At 40.8% G+C, this 27577-nt stretch overlaps 1 protein-coding gene across 1 annotated transcript in view; it reads right to left on the bottom strand.

Moving 5' to 3' along the window:
* LOC121927983 (FRAS1-related extracellular matrix protein 1-like) overlaps positions 1 to 27577 on the bottom strand; it is a 161333-nt gene that overhangs the window by 27953 nt on the left and 105803 nt on the right. Inside the window, 3 exon segments of the mRNA XM_042462124.1 lie at positions 1614 to 1758; positions 2274 to 2475; positions 11067 to 11481. Of these exon segments, the coding sequence (XP_042318058.1) occupies positions 1614 to 1758; positions 2274 to 2475; positions 11067 to 11481 (762 nt within the window).

Genomic DNA, 27577 nt, shown 5'->3' on the forward strand with positions numbered 1-27577 from the left:
TACCATGGGGATATATGATATGGAAGTAGAAGAAACTTCAGCTTATACAAATCCCTCTAAGGAGGCAAATGCTATTTTAGCCTGCATTAGTAGAAGCATATATCCAAGTTGAAGGAAGTGACAGTCCCCCTGTATCCTGTACTGGTTAGGCCTCATCTGGAGTAATGCATTCAGTTCTGGGTGCCTCATTTTAAGAAGCATATATACAATTTGGAGTGAGTTCAGGGGACGAGGATAAGAAAAATGGAGAACAAAACATATGAGGGAAGATTTTAAAAGCTAGGCATGTTCAATTTTGTGAAAAGAAGATTGAGGTGTGACATGATTGCACTCCTTAAATAATTCAAGGGATGACAGGAAAGAAGAAGGTGGAGGCTTGTTCTCTGCTGCCCCAGAAGGTAGAACTAGGTCTAATAGATTTAAGTTACAGGAGAGGAGATTTCAACTGAACATTAGAAGGAATTTCTTGACAGTAAGAGCAGTTTGGCAATGGAAACAACTGCACAGAAAATTGCTGCGGTCTCCTTCTCTGCATGTCTTCAAAAAGAAATTGGACATCTACCTGCTGTTGATGCTCTAGCTAGAGATCCTGCATTGAGCAATGAGTTGGACCTGATGGTCCATGAGGCCCCTTCCTCCAATTTTAAGATTCATTGATTCTAATGAGAAAAATAGTTCTGATATTGATCACTATTGTCTGCAGCCAGGTTTCAATGCAGTCCTTCCACAGGATCCCACTGCTTCCACCAGAATCAGCACACCTTCCCTCCTGCACTCCTTTGTGCACCCTAAAAACCTTTTCCAGAGGGTTGGGAAACCTCCTGGAGCAAGTTCTGCTGTTATTGGATACCAAAGCATACCACTGGCACAGCCAAATATGATTCTCAAACCATGTCTCCAAATTAAATCAATAGAATATTTAATGGAGGCTGCTGGGTTTTGTCTGCTAGGAAAATGTTCTTTTACCAGCTCACTTCTTGGATACATTAGACTAGTTGTTGCTCCATACCTCCATTTCCTTTTCCTCACTAAAAAGCAAGTATGGGCAACACTTCACAATAGTCCAGCCTCTCAGTGGAACAAAGATGGAGGGCAAAAGAATATTTCATGACATTTCCCAATATTATCTGATTTATGGTATATGGGATCTCCTTGGCCATTCACAAAAAGCACAAGCCTTCATAATGTAGTATGCTTTTCACAATCCACCTGCTCATTCTACTAGCTTGAGATGTATGTTGCAAAGTTTCCCATTGTGTGTCTTGAAGTCATTTTTGACGTATGGCAACCCTAAGGTGAATTTATCACAGGGTTTTCTTGGCAAAATTTGTTCAGAGGGGGTTTGCTTTTTCTTCCTCTGAGTCTGAGAGAATGTGACTTTCCCAAGGTCACCCAGTGGGTTTCCATAGCTGGATGGGGATTTGAACTCCAGTCTCCTAGCATCCAAATCAATACTCAAAGCCACTAAACCAGGCTGAATCTCATTAAATGCCTACACTCAGAAAATCTATGATGAATGAAATACTTTAAAAGACAGGTGTCTAGAACTCCACATATCATAATACAGTATTAGAAGGATTTCCCCATGAAATGGGTCTACTCTTGTCACTTACATCTCTGGAACTATTGCATTGCCAGCTGAATCCGAGACTTCAAATTCAAAGCTATCAGAAGTAACTTCATTGGTGGGATTTATAATGTACCGAATATTATGCTGGTTTAAATCATCTTGAGTAAAAGAATTTTTCAGTAGACCACCTCCAAGAAAAAAAAAGAGGGAATGAATATAACATTATAAAGAAAACATACATTTTTCTATGCAGAATGATCAATGTTCATTTTTTGAAAATGGCCTTGTCTTCTAGACTCTTTGAAACTCAAATTATTTTAAGCTGTTCAGCCTGATTCAGGATAATTATTTCTATCATGTTAAAAATGACAGCTCAGAGACAAGGCAACTTTTCAAACAAATGTTTTGAGACAGGATTCGAGTCAGCAGAGGCTGGCAAATGTTAATTACATTATCAGATAAACAGTGAGTCATATAATCAGTGACTAGAAAAGCACACTAGAAAAGAAGCTTACAGGAAATAACGAAGTCTTTTATGCATTTATCTTAAATGTGCATGCCACACGCTCATGGTTTATATTTTCATACAATAACAGTAGATTGAGTTTTACAGGCCAAATCTACCTTACTATCTTGCAAGATTCTATAAGGAATTAAATTTATTTGTTGGCATTTCATCACCTGTTGAAAGAGGGGTAAATACCTGCTCTTGGATTTTCAAGATACCCAAAGTAAGGCTGACGCCGAACACTAAAGATGAGATCTTCATCTTTGCTATCATCGTCTGTAACTTTCAGGTTGTGAACTGTGATAGGTATAGCTAATCTCCCATCTTTCAGGTTTTGTATGGTGCTTGGGCTCACTTTTACTAAGAGTTTTGGAACCATTTTGTCTTGGCATTCTACCTGTTGGCAAAATGAGAGAGAGACAATTTTATAGTGTTCTTCTAAACAATGTAGTCAATTTGAACATTAAATATTAGATACAAATGTGCATTTTCTATTTCTAAATAACTGATTCAACTGCATGGAAATGCAGATTCTCTTAGTTGTGAACTTTTTTTTTTTTTTTTTGCTATCATCTGCTTACTTACAACTTGGAGACCAGAGTTAGAAAGCCACAAGTTACAAATGACTCATTGCTCTTAATTCATTCTTTTTCTCCAGTAAAGAAGGTATAAAATTGTAACTCCTCAAGAGGTAGTGTCACTTATTTTGTGGTATAACTGTGATATTATATTTTATATTTATAGTTATGACGGAGAAGGAATATTACATGGTTCAAATGCCAAATGCTTGTCTTGTGCTATTGATTTGCTCTGTTGTCAGTAATGAAGCAACAACAATTGGATGGGTGAAGAGTGTATCCTATAGCATAGGCCAATAGCTTGTAGCATTCTGATTCCCTCCCCCTGCAATAACTAATAGAACTCTTTGAGGTATCACTGAGAAACCAGTAAGAATTTTAAAAATTGTAACATCATGACAACTACATTTGGGTTTCTGGACTATAAATGTAACTTGTTACTTTTTAAAATATGTCCCAAGCTCTGTTAGAAACATGGAGGTAGCATGGAATAACTGATATCAGTTCTATACATTTAAATATATAGGCGGGTTACAGACCGCCATTTGGGATGTCCTTAGGACGTCCCAGTTTAAAAAAGGGGCGTCTCTTCTAGACGCCCCTACTCCTGTTACGGACTCTGTCCGTAACAAATGGCAGCGGCCGTTTCACATGGCCGCCACCATTTTGACGTCTTGGACGCCTAGCGTCCAGATGTGTCGCGGTGGAAGTGACACCGCAAAAGCACACCTTGCGCTTTGCGGCGCCACTTCCGGGACCCAGGAAGGAGCTCGATTTCCGCGCTCCTTCCTCGCAGCGTCCGGGAGTCCCGTGGTTTAGAAGCTGCGGCTCCCGGATGCTGCAAGCGGCACCGGCAGCAGACCGCCGCAATTTGGCGGTCTGTAACGCGCTATAATTTCCTTTCCCTGTGTATGGTGGCAGTAGATGTGTTCAGTCTGAGGTTTTGCACAAGCTCTTACTCATGTACCCAGGACTGTGGCTTCAAAGTGAATCTGGATTCTGGTGTTTCTTGTAAAATAAAAACTGACTAGAGAGCTAATATGGTGCAGTGGTTTGAACACTGGCTATGGGGTTGTCTACAATGACAAAAAACAAAAATAAAAGTCAGCTTTATCCCACATTTTCTTTGTCTATTGTGACACCGTAGTGACCCAGTGAGTCACCTACTCAAAATAAACTAACTGAAACTATACTGGCTGCCACAAATTTCCTGTGCCTAGATTCAAACTGGTAGAAATGGGATGTACTTTTTTTTTCTCCTCATGCCAAAAAACTATCAACCAATAGCCTTATTGTTTACCTGTCAATCTTGCCAGCTTGTATTCTCATGCCTCCCTCATCCAATCCCCCCCTTTGCATCCCATTGAATGATCATGAGTAAGGGAGGGTAGGAAAAATGGCACATTCTCCTCCCACTATCTGTTTGTTTGTTTGTTTATTAAAAATGTATTTTTAATGTCTCCTGATGCACACACACAGGATGAAGGCTGCCTACCTCCTTCACTGTGATTGCCAGCAATTGAGCATTTCACCTAGTTGCTTCCGTCCCTCCCAACTACAACCCTGCTGGAGAAGTTGCTCCAAAGTCAAGCATTAGTGAGAAGGTAGCCCCATCTACCCCTCACCATTGATCTCATGGCTGGACTCTACTGTGAAAGGGGTGGCAGCAACTCAGCAAAGTTCTCCATGCTGACAAACACAGTGAAGGAGATGGGAAGCTTTATTCTCCATGATGCATTGGAGTTAATAGAGCTAATGATAGTTCTGGCTACTCCATCCCTCTTCCTTCCCCTGCTAAAGAGAGCAAACTAGAGAATGATCAAATGAATGAGGGAGCATCAATGAAGCCTAGGCCCCCAACTTCTGCAAATACAGAAGGATGGTTGAATATTTTAAAAGTTTTTAAAACACTAAATGCACTTCCCTTTCAGAAGTCCTGCTAACCTTCCGTTACTATGCTGTGTATGTGAGGGGAAAACGGTGACACCAAGAGTGCCAAACTACTTCCATCTTCCAATTAGCCCACCAAACACACAGATAAAAAACCAGATTTTCCCTAAAACTGTGGAGTAAAAATTGTATTTTTAAAATTCATATTAATACCTAAAAGAAGTATGTTTACTGTGAAACGCTTCATACATCATGTATTGCCACAGAACTGAAAATGGAGTACATTTTTTCACCTGTGTAGACAACCCCTATGGCTCTGGAGAACAGGGTTCAAATCCCTGCTCAGCCATGTAAATCCATTGGGTTGCCTTGGGCAAGTCACATTCTCTCATCCTCAGAGGAAGGCAATAGCAAAAACCCTCTGAAGAAATTTTGCTAAGAAACTCTGTAATAAGTTAACCTTATCATCGCCATGAGTCAAAAACTTCTTGAAAGTGCACAACAACAGCATATATCTATTTTGCTCAATCAATGTATCTATCTCTAATGAAGGTATGTCACCCATATACAATGGTAAGTACAGTGATTATCTGGCAGCAAAGGAAGGGAGGGATTCATAGCTGCTGTCTTTGGAAAGAATTCTGAATAACAAGACAAAAGGGAAGTGGTGAAAACTCTTGATGTTTTTCACTGGGCACTTTGTCAGATTTCTCAAGGATGATATTTTTACGTAATAGGAGAGAGAGCCACAAGTTGTATTATGAAGCACTGCCAGACCAGTTTGCTGGGATATGTGAAAAGAAAGATAGGTTTCAAAGGTAAGCACAGTAGAAAGCATATGCTTTTCAGCATTTAAGACAGAAAGAAGCTGTCAAAGTGCTCCTGTCTCTTTCAACTTGGGTTGTGCTCTTTCAAGCATTCAGCTGACTAGCAGTTTCATTCTGAAATTAGACCAGAGAAGGGAAATTATGGTCTTTCAGCCCACTGTGATGATGAGCACTCCCCAAAGAAGGAACAAAGCTGCCCTCCTGGTTGACATCAATGTAATTCAGCCAAGTGTTGAGTTTTATACCACCGAGATGCTCATCTATCCAAACTTTCTTCACCTGTTCTGCTAATTCACCCTCCTCTGGGATATACACCTTCATGCCACTGTCCAACCAATTAGCTGCTTGACTGACTGCATTCTGCAATCCTTAAGTGATGGTTCCCTATCTGACATCTTATGACAACTGATTAGTAAACTAGGCCATGAGTTTTAAGATACATGCAGTTTAGAAGCTACTGCCCATTAACCCCTTATGTTCTAAAATCTACAACCCTTCAAAAACAGCACAGTCAGTTTTAACGATAAGGGATGGAGGCAGGCTCACACAGTGACCATTTGTATAATGATCATCTGCAACTTAGAAAGAGTGTGTTTACTTGGCAGTAAGTTCCATTGATCTCAGTGGGACTTACGTCTGAGTAAAAATGCATTGCTTTTGTCTGTATGTGTCAAAGCTGTTGACAATAAACAGAAATCCCCATTTAAACAACTTAACAAGTAGAAGCATATTTTAAAATGCAAGCGTCTCCCAAGACTCCTCAATAAATCACGACAAAACAGGTTATTCAAAATACAGCTTCCACATATTAAATAAGAACACAAAGGCACAATAAGTGGAGTTCTAAATAAGCTCCTCCTGAGTATCCTGTGAGGTTCAGGAGGGTTTTGACCATAGTTAGGAGTAGCAAGGGAGCAGTTAAATGTCATTTAGAATTTGACTGCATTTGGTCAGGAACATGCACTCACATGAGAGCTGGTCAAACTAATCTTTCCGAAACACTGATTTCTGAACTTTTGCCAGAGGTGCCTCTCTCTAGTGGCCACTGAGGATGATTTACCAGACATGTTAAGCCTCTCAGTCCTGAATAAGCAGTTAAAATGTGTTCCTAACATGGAAAATAGGTTTAAAGGCACAGAGCTAAATTTCACAGGTGAATTATACTTCAAAACAGAACTGTGATGTTCATTCCATGGAAATCAGTGGGCTCCAGGACTAAGTCATGAAAGCTGAATGGGAAGTTTCTTCTGATCTTCTAATCCACCTTTAATTTTAATCCATTCCTCAGATATATTTGAATGTATCACTTATTTTGAAAGAATCCCTCAGCATTCCATGGATCTGGATTCTGCTTGGATCAAAAAGATTGTCTGAATTTTGAGTAAACAAAAGAGATCCCACCAAAATTCTTACTTCTATACAATACATGAACCCTATCCATTTTTAATGCCTGCTCTGAACTCAGATAACCATTTCCATCTGTGGTACCTGGTGCCCATCTGAAATGAAAGCAGGAGAGCAAGCACAGAGAGAGCTGCAGGAGGAGCCAAGACAAATTGAGTATTCATAGTTACAAACACACGCACATAAAAGGGCAGGTGAGGTGGTATGCACTCCTATAAACCCAGTGGTGCTGTAGTGCTGGAGAAGAGTGCTGTCAGAGCGTACAGTGCAAAATCAGCACTCATCCCCAACATCACATTTCAAATAAATTGATTTTCCTCCTATCCTCCTTCTTAACAGTCTAGCTCTCACATCCATACATGGCAATAGGGAATATAGTTGCTTGTATGATTCTAACTTTTGTGCTCAGTTGTATATCCTTGCATTTTAGGATCTTCTCTAGTTCCTTCATAGCTGTCCTTTCCATTCTTAACCTTCTTCTGATTTCTTGGCTGCAGTCACCATTTCTATCTATATTTGATCCCAGATGTGAAAATTATTTTACTATTTCTATTTCTTCATTGTCTAATTCAAATTTGTGTAGGTTCTCTGTGGTCATTATTTTTGTTTTCTTTATGTTCAACAACAGCCTTTGCACTTTCTTCCTTGATCTTTCTTAGTAACTGTTCCAGGTCTTTGAGGTTTTCTGCTAGTATTATGGTGTCATCTGCGTATCACAGATTGTTGATATTCCTTTCTCCTACTACTGTGTCCAAGCCTGCTTTTCTTACAATATTTCCTGCATATAAGTTGAACAAGTAGGGTGATAAGATGTAGCCTTGTCTGACTTCTTTGCCAGTTGGGAACAATTCTGTTTCCCCATATTCTGTTCTGACGGTAGCCTCTTCTCCTGATTACAGATTTCTCATTGATACTATCCGATGAGTTGGCACTCCCATGTCTTTAAGGGCATTCCATAGCCTTTCATGATCTATGCAGTCAAAGGCTTTGCTGTAGTCTATAAAGCACATGCTGATTTTCTTTTGAAATTCCCTGGTGCATTCCATTATCCATCATATGTTTGCCATATGTTCCCTTGTGCCTCTTCCTTTCCTGAACTCTGCTTGGGCCTCTGGGATTTCTCTCTCCATGTATGGTTGGAGTATGTTGTAGAATTTTGAATATAATTTTGCTTGCATGGGATATTAGTGCTATGGTTCTATAGTTGCTGCAATCTTTGTTGTCTCCTTTTTTGTGGATGGAGATGTGTATTGATCGTTTCCAGTCTGTCAGCCATGGTTTTGTTTTCCATACCTGTTGACCTATGTTAGTTAGCACTATAGGGGACTCTGTCAATGTGGATTGCAGCAGCTCAATTGGAATATCATCTGTTTTGTGTGTGTGTGTGTGTTGTTGTTTTTTTTGCCATTTCTCTTACTGCAGCTTTCACCTCAATTTTTAGAATTTGGGTTTCATCTTCATATGGCTCTTTGTTCCATGTGTCCTTAATTCTGTCATCTTGTTATATAGCTCTTCTGTGTATTGCATGCATCCTCTTTTTATTCCTTCCTGTTCTTCAATTGTGTTATTTTTATTGTCATAGAGCATCCTAGTCCTTGGTTTGAACTTTCCTTTGATTTCCCTGATCTTGTACAATAGGCCTTTTGTTCTCTCCTTTTTGCTATTGTCTTCTATTTCTCTGCACTGTTCATTATAGTAGTTTTCTTTATCTTTAAGCACTAGCTGTTGTACTGTTACATTCATTGTTCTTAGCTTGTTCCTATCTCCTTTTTGTTTTGCTTCACTTCTTTCCTTTATTGCTTGTAACATTTTATCCATGGTTTCTTCTACTTCTTTTTGTCCATTGAAAGTGTCTGTATGCATTCTTTTTTTATTATGTCCTTGGCTTCAGACCAAAGCCCTTCTGGTTTTCAGTCTATTATGCTTAGTAGTGCAAATCTGTTCCCTATACTGCCGAAGAATTTGGTGGAGATCTTGTTTAGATCATATTTTGGAATGATGACTGGCTTTGTTTTCCTCTTCAGTCTTATAGTAATTTGTGATCTGTACCGCAATCGGCATCTGGTCTTGTCTTGGCCACCATTATGGAGTTTTGCCATCTTTTGCTTCCAATTATATAATCTATTTGGTTTTTGTGTTGGCCATCTGGTGATGTCCATGCGTATAATCTTTTTTCTGGTTGGATGAAAAATGTGTTAGCAATGAATAGGTTGTTGGCTTTAAAAAAAATCTACCAGATGCTCACCTGCTTCATTTCTTATGCCTAATCTGAATTTGCCTACTGTTTTCAGATCCTCTTTGCTTCCGACTTTGGTATTCAAATCTCCAACAATCAGCTTGACATCCTGTGCTGGTGGGTTGTCAATTTCTTCCTGTACTCCTTCGTAGAACATATCAATTTTTTCTTGTTCCGCATCTGTGGTTGGGGCATATACTTGAATTGTGGTGATATTCATTGGTTTCCCATGTAGCCTTATTGAGATGATTCAGTCTGATTTTGCATTGTATTCTATTACTGCTTTCGCTGTATCTTTTCTTAGTATGAAAGCCACCCCGTTTCCTCTTGTCTTTTCATTCCTTGAGTAGAAGACTGTGTAGTTGTCTGATTCAAAGTGGCCCATTCCTGTCTATTTTAATTCACTCACACACACACCTCCCGTACTGCTATGTTCATACATTCTATTTCCATTTTTACTATGTCTAGCTTCCCTTGGCTCATGCTTCTCACATTCCAAATCCCTATTTTATGCAACAGGAGGCAGGCGCAGCATTTAAAACGGCCTAGCCCCATTTTAAGAGTGCAAAGCGATAAGCTCCTAAATCTAAACATGATATTACTTTATGTTTCATATATAGTACAGTAGCTTAAAGATAATTATATACATCATATTTTTAAATAATTTTGTGCATGAAACAAAGTTTGTATATTCTGAAACATCAGAAAGCAAAGGTGTCACTATCACATCTACCTATATGGACAATTCTGGATTTTAGAGTCTTTCAGATTTTCGAATTCTGGATAAGGGAAACACAACCTGTATTACTTATTAGCTAGGCACTGCTAAGTAAGTATGCTTGGAAGACCTAGTTTTTAGAACAGCAGTTTAGTCAGCATGGACACAGTGGCTGGGGGATTCTGAATTATTGTTCAAAAATTAACTTTTCCAAGCTCTATTTATCACATTAGGTGGCTTGTTTCTTCCCAACTTTCCCTCTCCAGTAATAAATGCCAACTGCAATCTCATAGTTGATTCATTCATCTATAATAATAAAAGAGCACCACTCCAAATGTGTCAGCCAAAACTCACTGGACTTCTCAGAAGAAGCCTCAATCTTTAAAAGAGGTTTTTTATTTTTGTCCAGGTTGCCAGTATTGAGTCAAAATGCCAAAGGGAGCAGGACTTCATAGACACAAGAATGGAAGTTGTGACACAACTATCACAATATTGTACAGACACTTCAAGATTTAACAGAGCATTTGCCAGCTGAAATTGCAATGGCCAATTTCAAGTCAAAATTCCAAACTGGGCTTCTTAGAAGCACAAATGACAGACTTGCCATTACCTATCAGAAAATAATAATTGAAAACAGCTAGGAAAAAAGAAGACAAATGGTTCGTATACCCCAACAGGAAAATCTAGCTTCAGATTACCCCAATCCACAGCAACCACATGCTTGTATACACTCTCCGAGGTCAGTTCAGGAGAATTGTCAACACACAGTTCTTCCTTTCAAACTCATCCCAGCCCAATAAATTAGAGTATGCATGGCCATGGCTGCTCCAGGTTTTTTCCCTTTCCCTCATTCATGCAAATGTACATATTTCTGAACAACTCCCCCCAGCCTCACATTAACATCTCTATAGAGTGCAGTCCACATGCACATGCAAATATCTGGATTTTCCACTCAAATTTGGAATAAATCCTCATTCCCCCTTCAGATTAAAGTCCTGAGACAATGAAAAGTCTAGATTAGGCCCCAATCATTCCATATGCTGTTTGGACAGTCTGCTGTTAAAATGGAGAGTGTTTTATTTGGCCCATGTAAACATACCCTAAGACAGTGAGGCTGAGTCTTGGCATTTGAAAAGGTGCCGCACAATAGGAGAAGACTCACTGAAATGAATAAATAAGATTTCAAAGGTAAGAAATAGAGCATAGAGGTCCTATGGAGCCTTTTGGGAGAATGTTACATATACAATATATTTACAGTACCAGCTAGTATACTTTAACTTGTAAGAAATATCTACCATATAAAGAAAAGGAAATACATTTCATATCCATACATACCTGTATTATAAATTCAATGGGGTCATCTCTCAATTGCCCATTCACCAAAACTCCATGATTGACCTTGTCTGTAGCTATAAATGAGAACTTATCAATTTGCCCAGCTCCTCCATTATGTTTGTAGTACACTTCTGTATTATCCACATCCATTTGTGTAAATTGGTCCCAGTGTATGACCATTTCTTTCAAGTATAAATGTCCATATTGTGGGTGCTGGGTGATAATATAGGTGAGGTTTTTTACTGGACTGTCTACATCTGTAAGCTGAAGAATATCTGAAGTTAAGAATCCTTTGCTACCCTCCACAATATGGAGACCTTTGTTATAAAGTAAAGTAGGTGGAATCCGGTCAGTGCGCTCAATGTTTAATTCTAGCTGGCCTTTTTTCTCCATATGATCATTACTGATGATAAAACTGTTGGGGGTGGGGGAGAGAACAAGAAGATAATTAATTATTATGACTTATGCAATATCATTGTTACATGTATCAATATACAAAGATGAGTAGACCAGCTTTTAGGTTTTAGTAGTAAGACAGAAAAGAGCCAGAGATTTCAACTCTAGAGATCTCTGGGCTCAATTCCTCACTTGAGTATAAAAACCCACTGCGTGACCTTGGACAAGTCACACTCTCAGACTCAGAGGATGGTAATGGCAAACCCCCTCTGAATAAACATGCCAAGAAAACCCTATACTAGGTTTGCCTTATGGTTGGCAGAAGTAAAAAAAAATGACTTGGAGGCACACAACAACAACAAGCAAGATAGACTCCCTATGTGTAACCCTCACTCCATGACTAAGGACACTTGTCATTTTGCTTCTGCATCTTTCCATCACTCATTGGCTGGAATCCTGTTGGTATGTCATAGGTGGTGGCAGGAAAAGGGGGAAAAGTTTAGGATGGAGGCATCATGAAGGTCATGAAATGCAAATGGGCTGCTGAGAGCAAGCAGATTTCATCTGCTTTACATTGTCACCACTGTGTTTGCTGCCACACTACAAAATTAATATAGATTGACACCACTTGCTATGCCTCAATGCGATGGAATCCTGGGATTTGTAATAATAATAATAATAATAATAATAATAATAATAATAATAATAGGATTTATTTATATGCTGCCCAATCACTGGGAATCCGGGCGGCTTACAACAGAGGGGATAATAGACGGTTCCCTGCCCTCAGGCTTACAGTCTAAAAGACACGACACAAAAGGAGAATGGTGAGGAGGGGAGGGAATCAGGTCCAGCATTCTTCTCTCCCTCTGAGGCCTGGACCAAGGCAGATGGACTGGAGGGAGGGCTCTTCTTCTTCAGGCTAGCCCTAGTGGAGCTGGGCCTGCCTGGTCAACTCCCTCGCAGGCCGAAGGATGACAGTTATGGAGGGAGGAGTCTCTTCCTTGGCTAGCCCTGATGGAGCTCGGCCTGCCTGGTCAATTCCCTCACAGGCCAGAAGATGAGAGTTATGGAGGGAGGAGTCTCTTCCTTTAGGCTAGCCCTGATGGAGCTGGGCCTGCCTGGTCAACTCCCTCGCAGGCCAGAGGATGACAGTTATGGAGGGGGGCGTCTCTTTGTAGTTTGTTATTGCACCAGAGCTCTCTGACAGAGAAGGCTAAATTTGAGATAAGTAGCCTTTTTTGTCAGTAGCTATGGTGCCACAACAAACTACAAATCCCAGAATTCCATAGCATTGATCCATGGCAGTTAAAGAGAAATCATAGTGTTATTGTATAATATGAAAGGACCCTAGAAAAAGTAGCATTAGGGTCAGTTATGAGGGGGTCTCTATGGATCAGCAGTAGGCCATTTATGGTATCTGGTGTTAAGGAAAAAGCAACATGGGATATACAGTAAATGAAATAAAACATGTATGTGAGAGTCAGGGTGACTCAGCAGAAGCCAATTGGGAACCACTTGGTGTAAATGGTAATAGAATTAAGAAGTCCTAAATGCCAAGGACAAGAAATGTAAAGTGGATAATTGGACACACCTGACAATTGTTAAGTGGTCAAGGCTGAGATGATGAAATCCTTAATTGTAGGATGAACCAAGAGAACCAATGAGAATGATGTACACGCCTACTGGGTGGAAACAGACAACAGTGGGTGGTACCATGCATTGACTATAAAAATGACTATGCATCCCAATGTATTTTGTGGGTTGTAGTAGAGTGGATAGTGAGGAGTTGAGTTGGATAGTTTTGGAGCTGTATATAGTAGAATAAAGTAGATCTTTTATTTAAGACTACTGAGTTGTCTGGTGTCTTGGGTGAAGCTACAAGAACCAGCTGGATCCTGAAGAAGGGTGAAGACTTCTGTGGAAGCAAGAGAGAGAAGGCTTGGAGAGTTTGTCAGGGTCTTCAGCCTGTTCTCTGTAACTCTTGCTAAGCTATAACCACTGGCCAAAACTGGTCAGCGCGGTGCACAACCAGGTGGTGAGTTCAAGCCAGAGGTGAAGAGCTACAACTCCCATCATCCCTGACATCTGGCTCTTAGCATACCAGAAATGCCAATCTCTAATACAGGGGTAGGCACCTGACAGGAGTTGGGGGCCATATTAGCCTGTCATAGGACCCTGGGGTCTATGGTGTACAGAATTAGAGAAGAGGTTTGGGGGGGAGTTGTCCACAAGTGACCCAAGAGCGACAACCACTTCCACCGCTTGTGAGGTAGGCGTTAATAACTAATTCACCACATGGACAGGCATGTTCAGCCCCTTCCCCACCAGCCTAGTCGTGCAGTCTCCCTGGATATAAAATGCCCTGCAGTTTGTTGGGGAGTTCATAGCATGTCTCAATACACAACATTTCCAAGCTGAGTCAATATAACTTGTTCCTTCTCACTTTCCTTCCATACTGGGACCACAACTAATTTTCAAACCACATTTTGTTCTCTCTGCTGATGTTTTTAGCAGGTTGCAAAACACACTCAGCATTTAGCAATGATCTAACCCCTCTACTATGTGCCATTCTGTTGAGCATTGCACATGAATGGCTGCTAGAGTACACATGACAGTGTTTACAGAAGTAGGAGCCAAAGAGAAAAAGCAGAAGCAGTGACAGAAGAAGCATTCAGCATTAAAGAGCCTGGAGTCTTCTCGTAGTGTAATCTCTTGAGAAAATCAAGAATCAGAGTATAAGGGAGAACCATGAACAGAGTGCAGCAGGAACTCTTATTTGTATAGCAAATACTGAAGTCGACAAAGGAAACAATGCCAAAAATATCCGTGGAGGCAAAGACATTTCAGGGAAGCAAGTTAATATTTCAGGATGATGATGTGATGATGATGATGTCTGGCATTCAAGGTGGCTTACCACAGATAAAACAGATAAAAATTAACAGCATACAAAGCTTAAAAACATTAACTATGAAAAAAAATCAGTTAAAATAATAAACCACTGAAAATTTTAAAATATCTAGCAGATTATGCAGGCCCAATTCTGCCTTTAAAAAAAAAAATATCAAAGGCCAGCTGGAACAAATTTTTTTTGCCTGTCTGAGAAAAGAGAGTAAGGTGAATGCCAGTCTATCCTCTCTGGAAACAGAATTCCCGAATCTGGAGCAGACATGGAGAAAACCCTGTCCTGTGTTCCTACCAGGTCAAGGTGTGGGGGTAGTGAAACACAGAAAAGGTAATCCTAAATTATCTTGAAACATAGCCAAGCTCGTGTAGGTAATACGGTCCTTCAGATAACCTAAATCTGAGCCATATATGGCTTTCTAGGTCATAACTAGCATTCCGAAACCCCATGAATTGTTTCAAAAAAATTAGCCACAGTTAAGTTTGTCAGATCAGTTCTATTACAGACTACAAGACTTCAGTTTCAAAGCCTGGGATCTAGCAATGCTCCCTTTTGATGCCAGAGAAAATGAGTCCTAGTGACATTAAAAGAAGCAAGCTTATTAAGCATTATACATTAAACATTCAAGTATGTAATTCAAATAAAACAACAACAAATTGAAATAGATATATATAGGCACACACACTATTCAAGATTCCTTTACTTGACTCTAGAGCTGGAGAGGAGGGATGAGCTCCTGGGATCTAAACTGTAAACCCACAACTTCCAAGCCCAAATCTCCCTTCTGCCATGAATTCATTAGGTGGCCATAGCTAGTTATTAACATTCCTCCATCTCAGCTCACCATTTGGAACTTTACAGAGTTTCAGTGATTATTCTGTCATATTTACAGATTATTCTGTTAAGAAATAGGGGCTTCTGCCACACTGCAGAAATAAAGCCATTTGATACCACTTTACTGCCATGACTCAATGCTATGGAATTCTGGGATTTGTAGTTTTGTGAGACAATTAGCCTCCTCTGTTGGAGAGCTCTGGTTCCACAACAAACGCCAGAGTTCCACAGCACTGAGCCTTGGAAGTGGTGTTAAACTGCTTTATTTCTGCATTACTTAAGAGGCTCACTGACCTTAGTGGAACATTCTTCTAAGAAGACATGCTATCACTGCACTGACAAATACTGAATATTAAATGTTATCAATTGTTTGTATGTAACACATCAAGATCAGAAATATCTCCATAAAACAGCATTTTAATATAGAGTTTTGTCCATGGATATTCCCATTCAGATTCACAGGGTCACTGTGCATCTCACTTGCCTTCCCCATCCCACCAGAACCACTGTTTAATATTTTTCCATGGGTTTTCAGAAAATACCCAAGAATGTATCTGTACACAAAGCTTTGGAGACTTCATATCATTAGGCACAGTGGTTAATTTAGCTTTAGATGCTTTCAGGCTTTTCTGTATGTCAAATTCTACAGTTTCTCCAGGTATTTCTCACACATTAACACTAGTTTTTGTCTGTTTATTGAATCATTTCCTGTATTGCTATTGTATTTTTATATGTCTTATCCTCCTAGAAAGGCCCCCCTTCCCCACCACCACTCCCTTGGCTCTTTGGTGGTCGTGTCTTTCTAGATTGTGAGCCTGAGGGCAGGGAAACCGTCCATAAAAGTTGCATGTACGCGCTGTGGTAAATTTACAGCGCTTTATAACTCAAGGATTAATAATAATAAGACTTAATAATAATTGAATAATAATAATAATTCGTTAAGGACAGGGTGTCGCTACCAGTGTAACTTAGTACACTAACTACACGAACAACTTCGAAGCTGCAATAAAGAAGGATGCTGGGAGTTGATTGTGTACTCAGAACAAGCTATCTTCACTGAAAATAAAATTAACGTTACATGAGAAGGAAAAATCTTAGGACAAAGGGCGCACTACACTGCGGTCTTGTTGGGTTAAAATCTGCTATTAACTTAATGCATGAAAATAAGGTAAAAAGAGACAAGAACTTGAGTGCCAATGATCTCATTGTCTAGCCCTCTGGTGGCCTGGCCTGGGGTCTTTGATTCTTATATGATATGGTATCGCATTATGATTCCTTATCAAACTGCCATGTTTCCTCGTCTATGGATCCTGGGATCGTGTTTAAGGAACCGGTACTTAGAATTGTAAGCCAGAGAAACTCTATTGCCTCACCAAACTATAGAGCCCAGGATTCCCTTAAGATTCAAGCTGACCCTCAAAGTCATGCTGCTAAACATGAGTGCTGATGATTGTGTGTAGTGGTGAAGTGGGCCCTGCTTACCCATTTGTGCGTAGTACCCTTGTCCTCTAGCCTGCATGCCTGAACCCCGTTGCCATTGTTGCCACATTTAAATAGGTATCATTAATTTTCCTGGTTCATTCAACTGCAGTTATCAAAACCTGGCTGAGCAATTCACAGCCTACGGAGTCATTCCATTTCTGCAGTTTTAAATCCTTAATTTTCTGTCCTAAGGTCAATCCCAAAAAATCTGTAAGTTGTTGACAATGAAAACAGTTACAAACTAAATGTAAAGTCAGAGACATGGCCCTCTCAGTCTGGAATATCAGTATGCAAAGGGATGTTTTAGACGCTTTGGAGAGTAACTGTGTGAAAGAAATTGGGTAGCCTACGCTTGTTGTAGACTTGGAAGTAGAACCAGGTCTACCAACCAGCGTTATTGCTACAAATTCTTTCAGCCATGTTAGCCTCAAAGGTGTGTTGACCAGATAAACTTTGAATACAAACGTAAAAATATAATATAAGACCCATATGCAAAGGAAGAACGAAAAATATGGCTGAACTCTGGTTTTTCATTCTGGTGTGTTCGTAGGAAAAAGAAAGAAACAGCAAGCGTTGAGTGACCACTAAAGCCTGGGGTGTCACCCTTGTATCAGATAATGGAATCCTGGGGGTAACCCTGGCATCCTAGAGTTGCCATCACGAAATACTAGCGTGCTCTCTCTCTACTGGTTGTGCAGAAAATCACCATTGTCAGTAGAATAATGCTGCTTATCCACCACCACTACCACGCATTGAAAAAAGATCTGGTCTTGAAAATGATGCGAAGATGACTTCTGTTTGAGGGAGGGAATGTTCTGCCACAGTGATGCACAGTTGTAGGGCTGCATGGATGGGAATAAGGCGTGTCAAAACATTGGCTCTTGACCCAAGTGCCCCACTCCAGGCTTAGCCTTCTTTGCTTGAGTATTGCATCCAGTAAGATTGTGAAGCATCCTATGCAATTATTCTGACCCATCAGCTTTCTATAGGCCGCAATTGCATGGATGTATCTCTAGACCACAAACTTGACAGTCATTTGTCTGCTAGGTCTCATCCTACTCCTGCTAATAGGATGCACTGCAGGGCTGTCACAAATGTTCGGTGAATACTCGCTTCAAATGACGGGGTACGCTTCACTAAAAGAATACTGCGAATTAAACAGAGCAACTTCACTGTGTGGGGGAAGTAAAAAGGCTGTTTCAACGGGATAAGAGATGTGAAGAAAGTGCTGCTGGGCGTACGGAATGGACATTGCCGACAGGCCTTCAGGGGAAGCAGCTGGAAGGGGCCATGGAAAAGTTGGACTGGGGCGTGTAAGCTTGTTATTTTGGGGGACGTACATGTAAAAATAGGTAGCCAGGAAGTACGCTATGGGTAGGGATAAGATGGGGGGCGAGCGACCCCAGGAGGTACAAAGACTGATCGAAATAAACAATTGTTGGGCAGGTACATTAATAAATTTATTCTGTTCCCCCCCGTAATTAAGCAATGGCTTCTTCTTGTAACTGCCCATAAAACCGCTTGAATTTTATTGAATTTTTATTGAACAGACTACCAATATTGTGTCTGAATTTGGGGGTTTAGAAACCAGGCTCCACTTATATCATCATGTCAAAATTGACCTGTGGACAAGCCTCATTACTTTCCAATATTTTCCAAATGCAGTGTTCTAGAAATATCTTGTTAAACCATTGAAAGCACCCTCCTTTTACCTTCTACATTTGTACATGTGAATGCAGAGAATGGCAAGGTTTCAGAATTTTTTCCAAACCTGTCTGCCCGCATCCGAATTCCCTGGGTCCCAGTGCATCCAGGCACAACTGGAACCTTTTTGCAATAGGCTTCTGATTCACCATCTGTTTCAGAACGGGATGCCTGCCCTAGTTCTTGAAAAGATGTGGGACGAGACCAAGAGAAGCCTGGCGTTGGATATGGGCTGCACACTGCTGGCAACGGCGTGCAAGCGATGAAGATCTGCTAAGAAACTTGACCTCCAGGGTCTATCCCAGCAGCACAAAGCGAATGCAATATTCTCCAGAATAACTGTCATGGCGATCTGAGAACTCTGGAGCTCCATATGACACTGAATGACCAAATGTCTATGGGACAATAGTTTGCTTTTGTTATGTGTGCAAGGCATGTGTGTATGCTCATGTATACTAGGGATTAGGATTCTTCAATTACGTTCATTCTAAAAAATGAATACAATGGACGGAATGTGGGAACCTTTTCTTGCAATATGGCAAGAGAAGCTTGGAAACTGTGTGTTTGTAGAGTATGTCAGTCCAGGACTTCTGTTTTCATAAAAATTCTCAATAACATTGTTTTTTACACATGGGCAAATTTTACATGGGATAAATCATCCAGCATGTGCAAAACACATTTGGCACACATTGAAAAAGGCCCTTGTGCGAATGTTTGCATGGGATAAATACGAAGTGTGAAGATTTTTGTTCAGCCCAGCTTTTTGTCTTCTTGGGCTGCACAAACAATTGACACACAACATTTTTCAAATGTTTCAAAAAGTCTTCCACTCCATAACAATCCATCGCCACAAACCGCGGACTTCTAAACATCTCGTATTTAATATTCTCTGGCAGCTTTTAAGCAGCATGTGTTGAAAGGGTTAGCTTGAAACCCTGATTCTCTCCCTTTTTGTTTTCTTCTGTCTTCTTTTTTTTCAATATAGGCAGTGCTTCATGCTTGTGACTGGTACTCTTCCATTTTTAATCACATGCTGCTGCCATCGATGTGGCTGACGAATAATTAACAATGTCCAACATTACACCATAGATTGGATAGTGGGAGGAAGTGACTGGTGCACATTCAAACAGCAGAAGCCCTTAGGAAATGTGGTATCCACTGTTCCTTATATTTGGCAGTGCAATCACTTACTGTTTTTTTTTTTACTTAAAGGGTAAATTCTTTCATAGCTTTGAATTAAAGCATTTAATATAATTTACACTGCCTGCTCAATGTGGCTCAAGGTTCTTGTCAACATTGGAGCTTTCATAAACGTGTCATTGGTTTCCCCTCCCCTCTCCCTGACTGGCCTTGAAAATCTGTTAAATACCACTTAATCTAAATTGGGGACCAAAGTTGTCAAATGCATTGGAGCTCTGGACAGTTTGCTTTCGCAAACTGCCAGAACCGATTGCAAGTTACGCCATGTGTTGGCAGATGGGTAAGTTAAAAGGAACCCACCAAAAAAGAAAAAAAAAGCAATTTATTCACATCACCTGGAACCAGCAGGCTCCATTCCAAAACTAGTGGAGAATGAAAGATAGCAGGAGTCCTAAAGAGTTTGGCGCCTGGAATATGGCCAGAAGGACCAGGTACAAAACCAGATACCCATTTTGAGAAGCCTGCAGCTGTGTAGCAGGAATAATGAGGATGTTATTTAACCCGATGGATTCCAGTAGAAGATTAATTTAACAGTGCCATATTAGAGGGGGGACAGAAATATGTTTAATCTCCTTCCTTTAACCTTCTAAAAATCGGAAACATATTCGACATCCTGCCCTCAATCCATACTACTTCCCAAGGTCCCCTGGTAAACATGCTAATGGAAAAAGAACATGACAGATAGTATGCCTCGTCATACAATTGGCACTTTCTCAGCTTTACTTGGAGTATAGCTCATTTGCAGGCAAGGATATTGAATCCTAGTTATGTGGTTTGAAAACTGGACCAATATTATGACAGCAGCTGGTTCCAGGCTACCACAGAGATCGTTGGGAATTTTAAATCTTAAAATGGACAGAGAATGGTAAGTTTTATGGCCTGAACACCGAGTGTCACTATATGCAGGAAAAACTACAGTTATATTGAAAACACCATTATGCCATATCTCTATGACTGTTGAATTCCCTGGGGTGTCCTCTGTATGAATCCAAGTCCGTAAGATTTCCTAACTTTTTGACGGTTGGGAGGGACATCTGGATCGATTTACTTTGCAACAGAGGTAAACCGTTTACAAATCGCCATTCACTACTAGTGCTATGCCCTGGAAAAAGATTTCAAAATAAAAAAAATGTGAACCTCCTCATGTCCTGTTATGGATTAGACTATTACGAGAAATGCCACAATCATGTAGGACTTGCGAGTGGGCTGGCGAGGATTCTGGTACTCTCTTAAAATGGCTCCTTGGCATCTGCTATCTCAGAATAGGCGAGTGATTAAAAGCAGAAACGTTAAAGTAATTTAAAAACACAAAACATTAACAGAAAAGAAAGCCCTTCACAACAATAAGGCCAGTTACCAAAGAACCTCCGAATAATATATATGAAAAAATTCTTATCTGCAGCTAAAGAGTTCAAGTCAGCGTGTTCCAGTGCGAAATCCGCTTCTTATCGAGCCCCACTAGATGTGCAAGAGAGAAGGGCAAAATAAAGTGTGCCTAAAACGATATTCAAAGCTTTGAAGATTCATATACAGTAGAAGAATACAAGTCTGTAGATAAAACCAATATCAGTGTGTCTAGGGGTATAACCTGCACTCAAAATTTGCTTGGGAATGGACCAAGTTCCAGTCAAACTGGGAATTAGATTCACTGGAAATCTCATTACAGAGAACAGGGGAATTAAGACTCTGTGCAACCAGGACCCACCAAACAGTCTGGACTGGCAGCACTTTGGCGCTCGCTGTTACTGCATCCAAATGGGAGGACAACTAAAGGCATGCAGCACCATGTGCAAGTCCAGGACACCTCCAATAATGAGTGAGTTGGTACCACAAGTTAGAGGAAACGCCTCACCCTAAGACACAGTAAAATTAGACTCAGGGCATGAGTCATGCAAACTGGTGAACCTGAGTCTTCAATACAGCTTGACTCCTTTCTAAATGAACACCATATGTAAAGTGGGAAGCCACCACAAAAGGCAAAACAGCTAATGGGGCAAAACAGACCGGCGACAACCCTGGCTTTCTTGCAGAGTGGCCCAGAAGCCCACTCAGCTTCCAGACCTGGGTTGACACTTTCCAGGTGCTTGGTGGTGTGGGTGTTACCTGTGTTACCAGGAGCATTTGTGGAAAGGCCACAGCAGGGAAGGAGAAAGTCAGCTTTTTGCTGGCCCAAAACAGGAGTGGACAATTAGTTTTTCTTTCGGACAGTCTGTTTGTTACCCCAAAGTTGTTCCCCTTTGACAAGATTGGGCAAGTTGTGTTCAACTGCAGGGGCCCAATGGCTCATCTTGTTACTAAGCCAAAGGCGGCCGTGTTGTCAAAGAAAATCTGGTGATCATGTGGCAGCAGACTGACAGACTGTTGTGACCTTCCTGACTGAAGTGGGTACCAATGTATGTTACTTGTACGTTTTACATGTTCAAATTGGCTGATGTTGACAGAAGCTGGGACTGAGTGGTGGGACCTCACTGTGTGCACATGCCCACTGGGCTTGAACCTGCCGACCGGCTTGGGTCTTGGGCATGCATTGAGGTTAGCATCTTACAACCACTGACGCCACCATGTTCTGCGCTGTTGTTCCTTCCATGAAATTACTCCATTGCTTTCTCTCTATCCCCAATTTGAGTGTGGTGGGGGGGAGGGTTTAGAATCCTTCTTTCCCTTGTAAACCCCCCACCCCCTCAAGGTTTTTCTTCTTCCATGCTTTCACCTCTGGTTAGCATGTCCTTTCAGCGTTGAAAAATCCTTAGAGTGTGAGAGAGAAGTGAGACCGAGACAATGGCTCTTCTCAATTCCTTTCTCATGTGGGTCTATATTTCACGGTCTTAGATTTTCCCCATTACACCACTGGAAGAGGTGTGGTGGTGACGGCCGATGCGCAGTAGTATAGCAGCTCCCCAGACACTAGAGCAGTCCTGGTGTGACTATCACTGAGGACTATCCAGCGAGAGAGAGCAACTGGAACAATGCCATGGGTACCCACAAAAATCAACGTCCCCTTCTTCAATCTTTGGCTGCAAGTATTGTAGGTGGGGTTCTGCATGATTTCTGTTTGGAACACATCTGTTTTTTTCATGCGATGTTCTACACCTTGTGATTGGGCACGGGGATTTTATGTTATTTATTTATTTATTGTATCCCAGCTTTGTCCAGGACTGGGACTCAGAGCAGCTGTCACAGCATGTAAAAAGAGTCCCTTCATAGACATTTTTTACAAACAAAAAACATACAATTAAAGAGGAATTAAATTATTACCAGTATTAAACAACAGGTAGTTATTAAAAGAAAAAACATATTTGAAAAAGATACAACTAATATATGAGAAAATAAAACGGTATTCAAATTTTAAAAATGGTCCCCATCCAGGCCTATCTTATAGCACTGTCCGAGCAGGTAGGTCTTTTACCTGCAGTGGAAGGCCTAACAAGGCGGGGGCCGTTGGTGGTCTCCCTGGGAAGGGAGTTCCAGAGGTCTAGGGGCAGCCACCGAGACGGCCCTGCTCTCATGCCCACCAACTGTGTTTGTGATGGTGTTGGGATGGAGAGAAGAGCTTCTTCCAGCGGGGATCTCAGAGGTCGGGCCGATTCATACCGATAATGGTCTGCCAAAGTGTGGCCCTGAGGCCATGTAGGGCTGTTATAGTAGATACCAGCACCTTGAAGCTAGATATGTTCTGTCACAATGAAAGAAATAAATCCCTTGGTCTTCACGTAGTCCCGAATGAACTCCTGTAGCCAGGAAGAAGTGTGCGGAAAGATTCTGCTGTTGCTCTCTCCCTTGAAGGAAAGAGTGTACTGGTTGCCAGCTAGTCAGTTCATCTCCTTTAGTTCTGCCTAGCTTACACTGTCTCCCTTACATTGATGAAATGATAGGCAGGACACTCCAGTGACGACCAAAGGGACAGGAAACCAAGGCCTTTGTTGATGTTGCCCTCCTGGTTAAGGGATGGAAAAGGTTTTATGTCCTGTTGCATTTGTTTTGTTTTTGTTGCTCATCTTCAAAGAGCAGAAATGGAAGAGAAGATAGTGCTGATTCGCAGGAAAGGTAAGTGGAATAGAGGCTACAAAACGGAGACAGGGGGAGAAGTGGGAGAGAAGGGAATCTTCGGCTCAACCTCTTTTTAGGGATCTCACAAATCAGGATGTGTAAAATTATCAGTCTATTTTCACTGCATTCTTCTATTCTCCACCATCCCTGTTATATCATATTGGAACACTTCATTTTCCCTTCTCAACAGGCCAATTTGTTCACCTTTTCCATAAATCTTTTTATAAACTGTACACATCTTTGCACCCATTTCAAAAAATGCACATTTCCAATTATCCCGCAGTTTTCTCCCAAAGAAAATGCATTGTGGGTATTCATTTCTTCCAGCCTACACTGAAAGTATTCACAACTGTGAGAATTTCCAAAGCAATGAGTCCAAGGAGATTGAAATTAGATACCATAAACAAAATTCTACAAACACAATCAAGTTCTTTCCACCACCTAATTAGACAAGATAGATTAGCATGGCCTTGAATGAAGAAACTATGTTCCCCATACCCAATAAACTGGGCAAAGATTTAGGATCAATGATTTATTTAACTATGGTCTTAACCTCACTTGACAGAAGGCAGTTGCATGATTACTGATTCTTCTTTCTTGTTAATTAACCCATTTATAGCAAATGTTCACACTACTCACTGCATGAAAAACTTAGTGGGGTGTCTATTCGTGGCAACCAGAGTGCACCTAACTTTCGTTGAAAACTGGAAGGAAGAACAAGTTCAGGGGTCCAATATCATTTTTCTTATTAGAAAAAACAAACTACAGGAGGTGGGGATTGAAAGAGCAAAAAACAGTGGGGAGGAGGACACTTTTCCCTGGCCTATCATTTCCTAAGAGCTTTTCCCATCGTCAGGGTTTCAGTGCTATGCTTGCAAGCAAGACAAGATTTAGGCCCTGCTTCTTTGCTCTGTATCATACTCTCCTATAGCTGCTTCTTAGCTAATAATCAGATGTGTCAGGGCCCACTAGTTACGGCGCTAGTGACTCATAGCCTTGTGTATGAGGAAAAAGAGCAAAATACTAAGAGGGGATAATATTTATCTGTTACTGGGTTTACGCAGATGGTGCTTCTTTCTTCGAGGTGGATGGCATTATAGGTTTCTAATGGCTGAAAATTGCCACATCTGTTGGGAAATTCAGTAAGAAGAGAGATGAGATCTATTTTTGTGTACTTGGGAGAGATTAAACAGAGAGTACAAAAAAAAAACAGTCTGCTGTATTTTCCCCCGTTCTGCCCAATTGAGGTTATATAAAACCATACATTAAGTACCCATAAATCACCATATGTTTTCTTTACAATGACACCACCATCTGGATTAACTTCTACCAATGATTTCAGACCACTATTGCTGGAGGTTTTTTCCTGCTGACTGGAAAAAAACTACCCCAGCGAGGCAACTAACAATTCGGGGAGAATAAACAGTTTACAGAATTAGCCGTGTACCTTCACTTAATCTTGCTCACTTCACTGTATGCTGAGGAGGGGAGGAAAGGCAGGCTTTGTTGCAATGTATAGCTCCCCCTTGATATGCTACTTAATTAGAAAGTCCGTAAAAAATACCTTGCCCATACAAAAGTATGCTCCTCTCCCACAGTTTCTGGCCTTGAAAGTCCTGAAAAATACCATCAAACCATTGGCTGGTATTTGATGATGGGCTATTTCATTTCCTTTTGTATTTCATGCCAGTATCTTAATTGCAATCACTGTCCCTGAATGCCATACAAACAGCTGTTTTAACACTGCTTCTGAATATTTTTTCAATTGAAGCATGGGGGTGGGAACATATAATATATAATATCTAATAGGTAGGCCTTTCTCACCTGAATTGAAATCCTTACTAGCATCGTGGCTATTGTCATGAATGTAGCCAGACCTTCTGGGCCAAAACACCAATGGCTGTCGCGAGAAACTTGGCCGCCGGGGATAATGATTTCTACTCAATCTGACCATGCACAGGTGGCACGAAATGGCATACAGCAGCTTCTCGGGTTTACCAGTTGCCTTGTTGCCTAAGAACATCTTGTCGTCTAAGGTCACCCTGTCACCCTCTGTTACGTTACAGGTTTGGTGAATAGAACAATGTCACTAAAAAAAAGGGGGAGAACGAAGAAAATTACACACAGGAGAAGAAAAATCAAAGGTGTGAATGTGTGGCACATGTGCGAGAGAGTTAATTTCTTTCATATTCCATAGAGAAAAAACCAGGTTGGAGATGGGGAAATGATACAAAAAATCAGTCAACTGTGTGGAAAAGAAACCAGACACCTGGGTGGGTGGGGGGGGGCGCATGATTGGGAGATAACAGTGGTGAGGCAGTCATAGGGATTAACAAAATATTGTTGTTGTCAAAGCCGCCTGAGAAAATTCCCTCTGGTCCTTGCTAGCTTTTTAAAGCCTCTGAGCTACTAAAATTATTGACACATCTACACTCTACCATATATATGACCCAATCTCCCTGCTCCCACACATGAGCTGTTTGAGTTTGCCCATATCTTTGTTAAAGATATTCCTCTTGAAGACTTGGTGGTTGACTCAATTAAATTTATATACCAATATGGTATGCTTGGACAATATATACAACTCACATGGGGAAGATGTGTCTGTTTTCTCTCTGTTAAAATTAAATGTGTCGTATAGGCATAATTTGACCACAACCTTCTCTGCCCCACCCCACCCCGATGATTTATTTTAAAATGGCTCTTGTGAAAGTGACCCACTTGTATTATAAAGAACAATTAAGTTAATAGGTCCCACGTGGCCTGACAGACAAACATGACCTAAGCACGCCCAGCATGGCTCTTTAAGCTGATGTGTTATGTGAAAACTTGTAACCTTGCCAATGGGTGATTCTTCTGCATTGGATTTGCCTCAGTCCCCCATTCCTTTTCACATTCTTTTAAAAAAAAGGTACAGAGAAATTGTTCAGACTACTGATGGTGGACAGATCCAGGATGGGCCCTAACTCATGTGGTTCCTCTCCTTTCCCTTCTCACCTTCTCTAGTGTCAATTTATTTATTCAGATAACAGTGACTCAACCTGTATAATGTTAACTAATATTGTGACCAATGGCTTTAACATCATCAGCTACACTGGAAGCCACACCAGAAGTTGCAGCGCAGCACCAGAAGAGACAATGGTGCAGTGCCCAGCATGCACACCACCACAAGCACGGAACCCCATTCCTTGCATGGGGATTGCGCATCTGTGTTTTTTCCCCCTTATGGTGGGGTTGTGTTTGTGTGTGTAAGGAACAGATCCCCACGTAAGAGCAGGGACGACTGATACAGGCCAAGTATCCTCTTACCCCGGAATTTCAAAATGTGAAAACTATTCCAAAATCCAAAATTATCTAATGGGTGGGAGATGTGACACTTTTTTTAAATCATTCCGTGTACACAAACTTAGTTCATGCCAAAAAATTATTAAAAAAACTATTGTGCCATTCAAATTATTTCAAGCTTAGTCTATTAATTGTCTCTTAAACAAAATGCATGTTCATTTAGATTGCGTATCATCTTCAAGATATATCATTACATATCTGGCAAAATATTCCAAAATTTTCAAATATTTGGAGAAGCTGAACCTCAACTTGTCTTAGTACCAATAAGATGGTAACTCTTCTAACAAAAGTTGCCTTTCTAACTCGCACCCCTTTCATTCTATCCACTACCACAATTATAGCACCACATTCAATTTTAGCTGCTGTGTCTTAATTCCTATGAAATCCTGGAGGTTAGGGATGTTTAGAATTTCAAGCCAGAGATATCCTCTAGTGCAGCACCAAACTATACACTCCCCAGGATTCTTCCCAGGGAATATAAAATGGAATAAAAACTTTACTGTAATTGTTGTGGTTGACGAATCTCTGAACTATTAATGCCTATTTAGCAATGCTACTATGCCAGGTCCCAATTTGGTAAGGAGTCCTTTCAGTTAAT

This window comes from Sceloporus undulatus, chromosome 4 (genome assembly GCF_019175285.1).
Source record: "Sceloporus undulatus isolate JIND9_A2432 ecotype Alabama chromosome 4, SceUnd_v1.1, whole genome shotgun sequence".
Lineage (NCBI taxonomy): Eukaryota > Metazoa > Chordata > Lepidosauria > Squamata > Phrynosomatidae > Sceloporus > Sceloporus undulatus.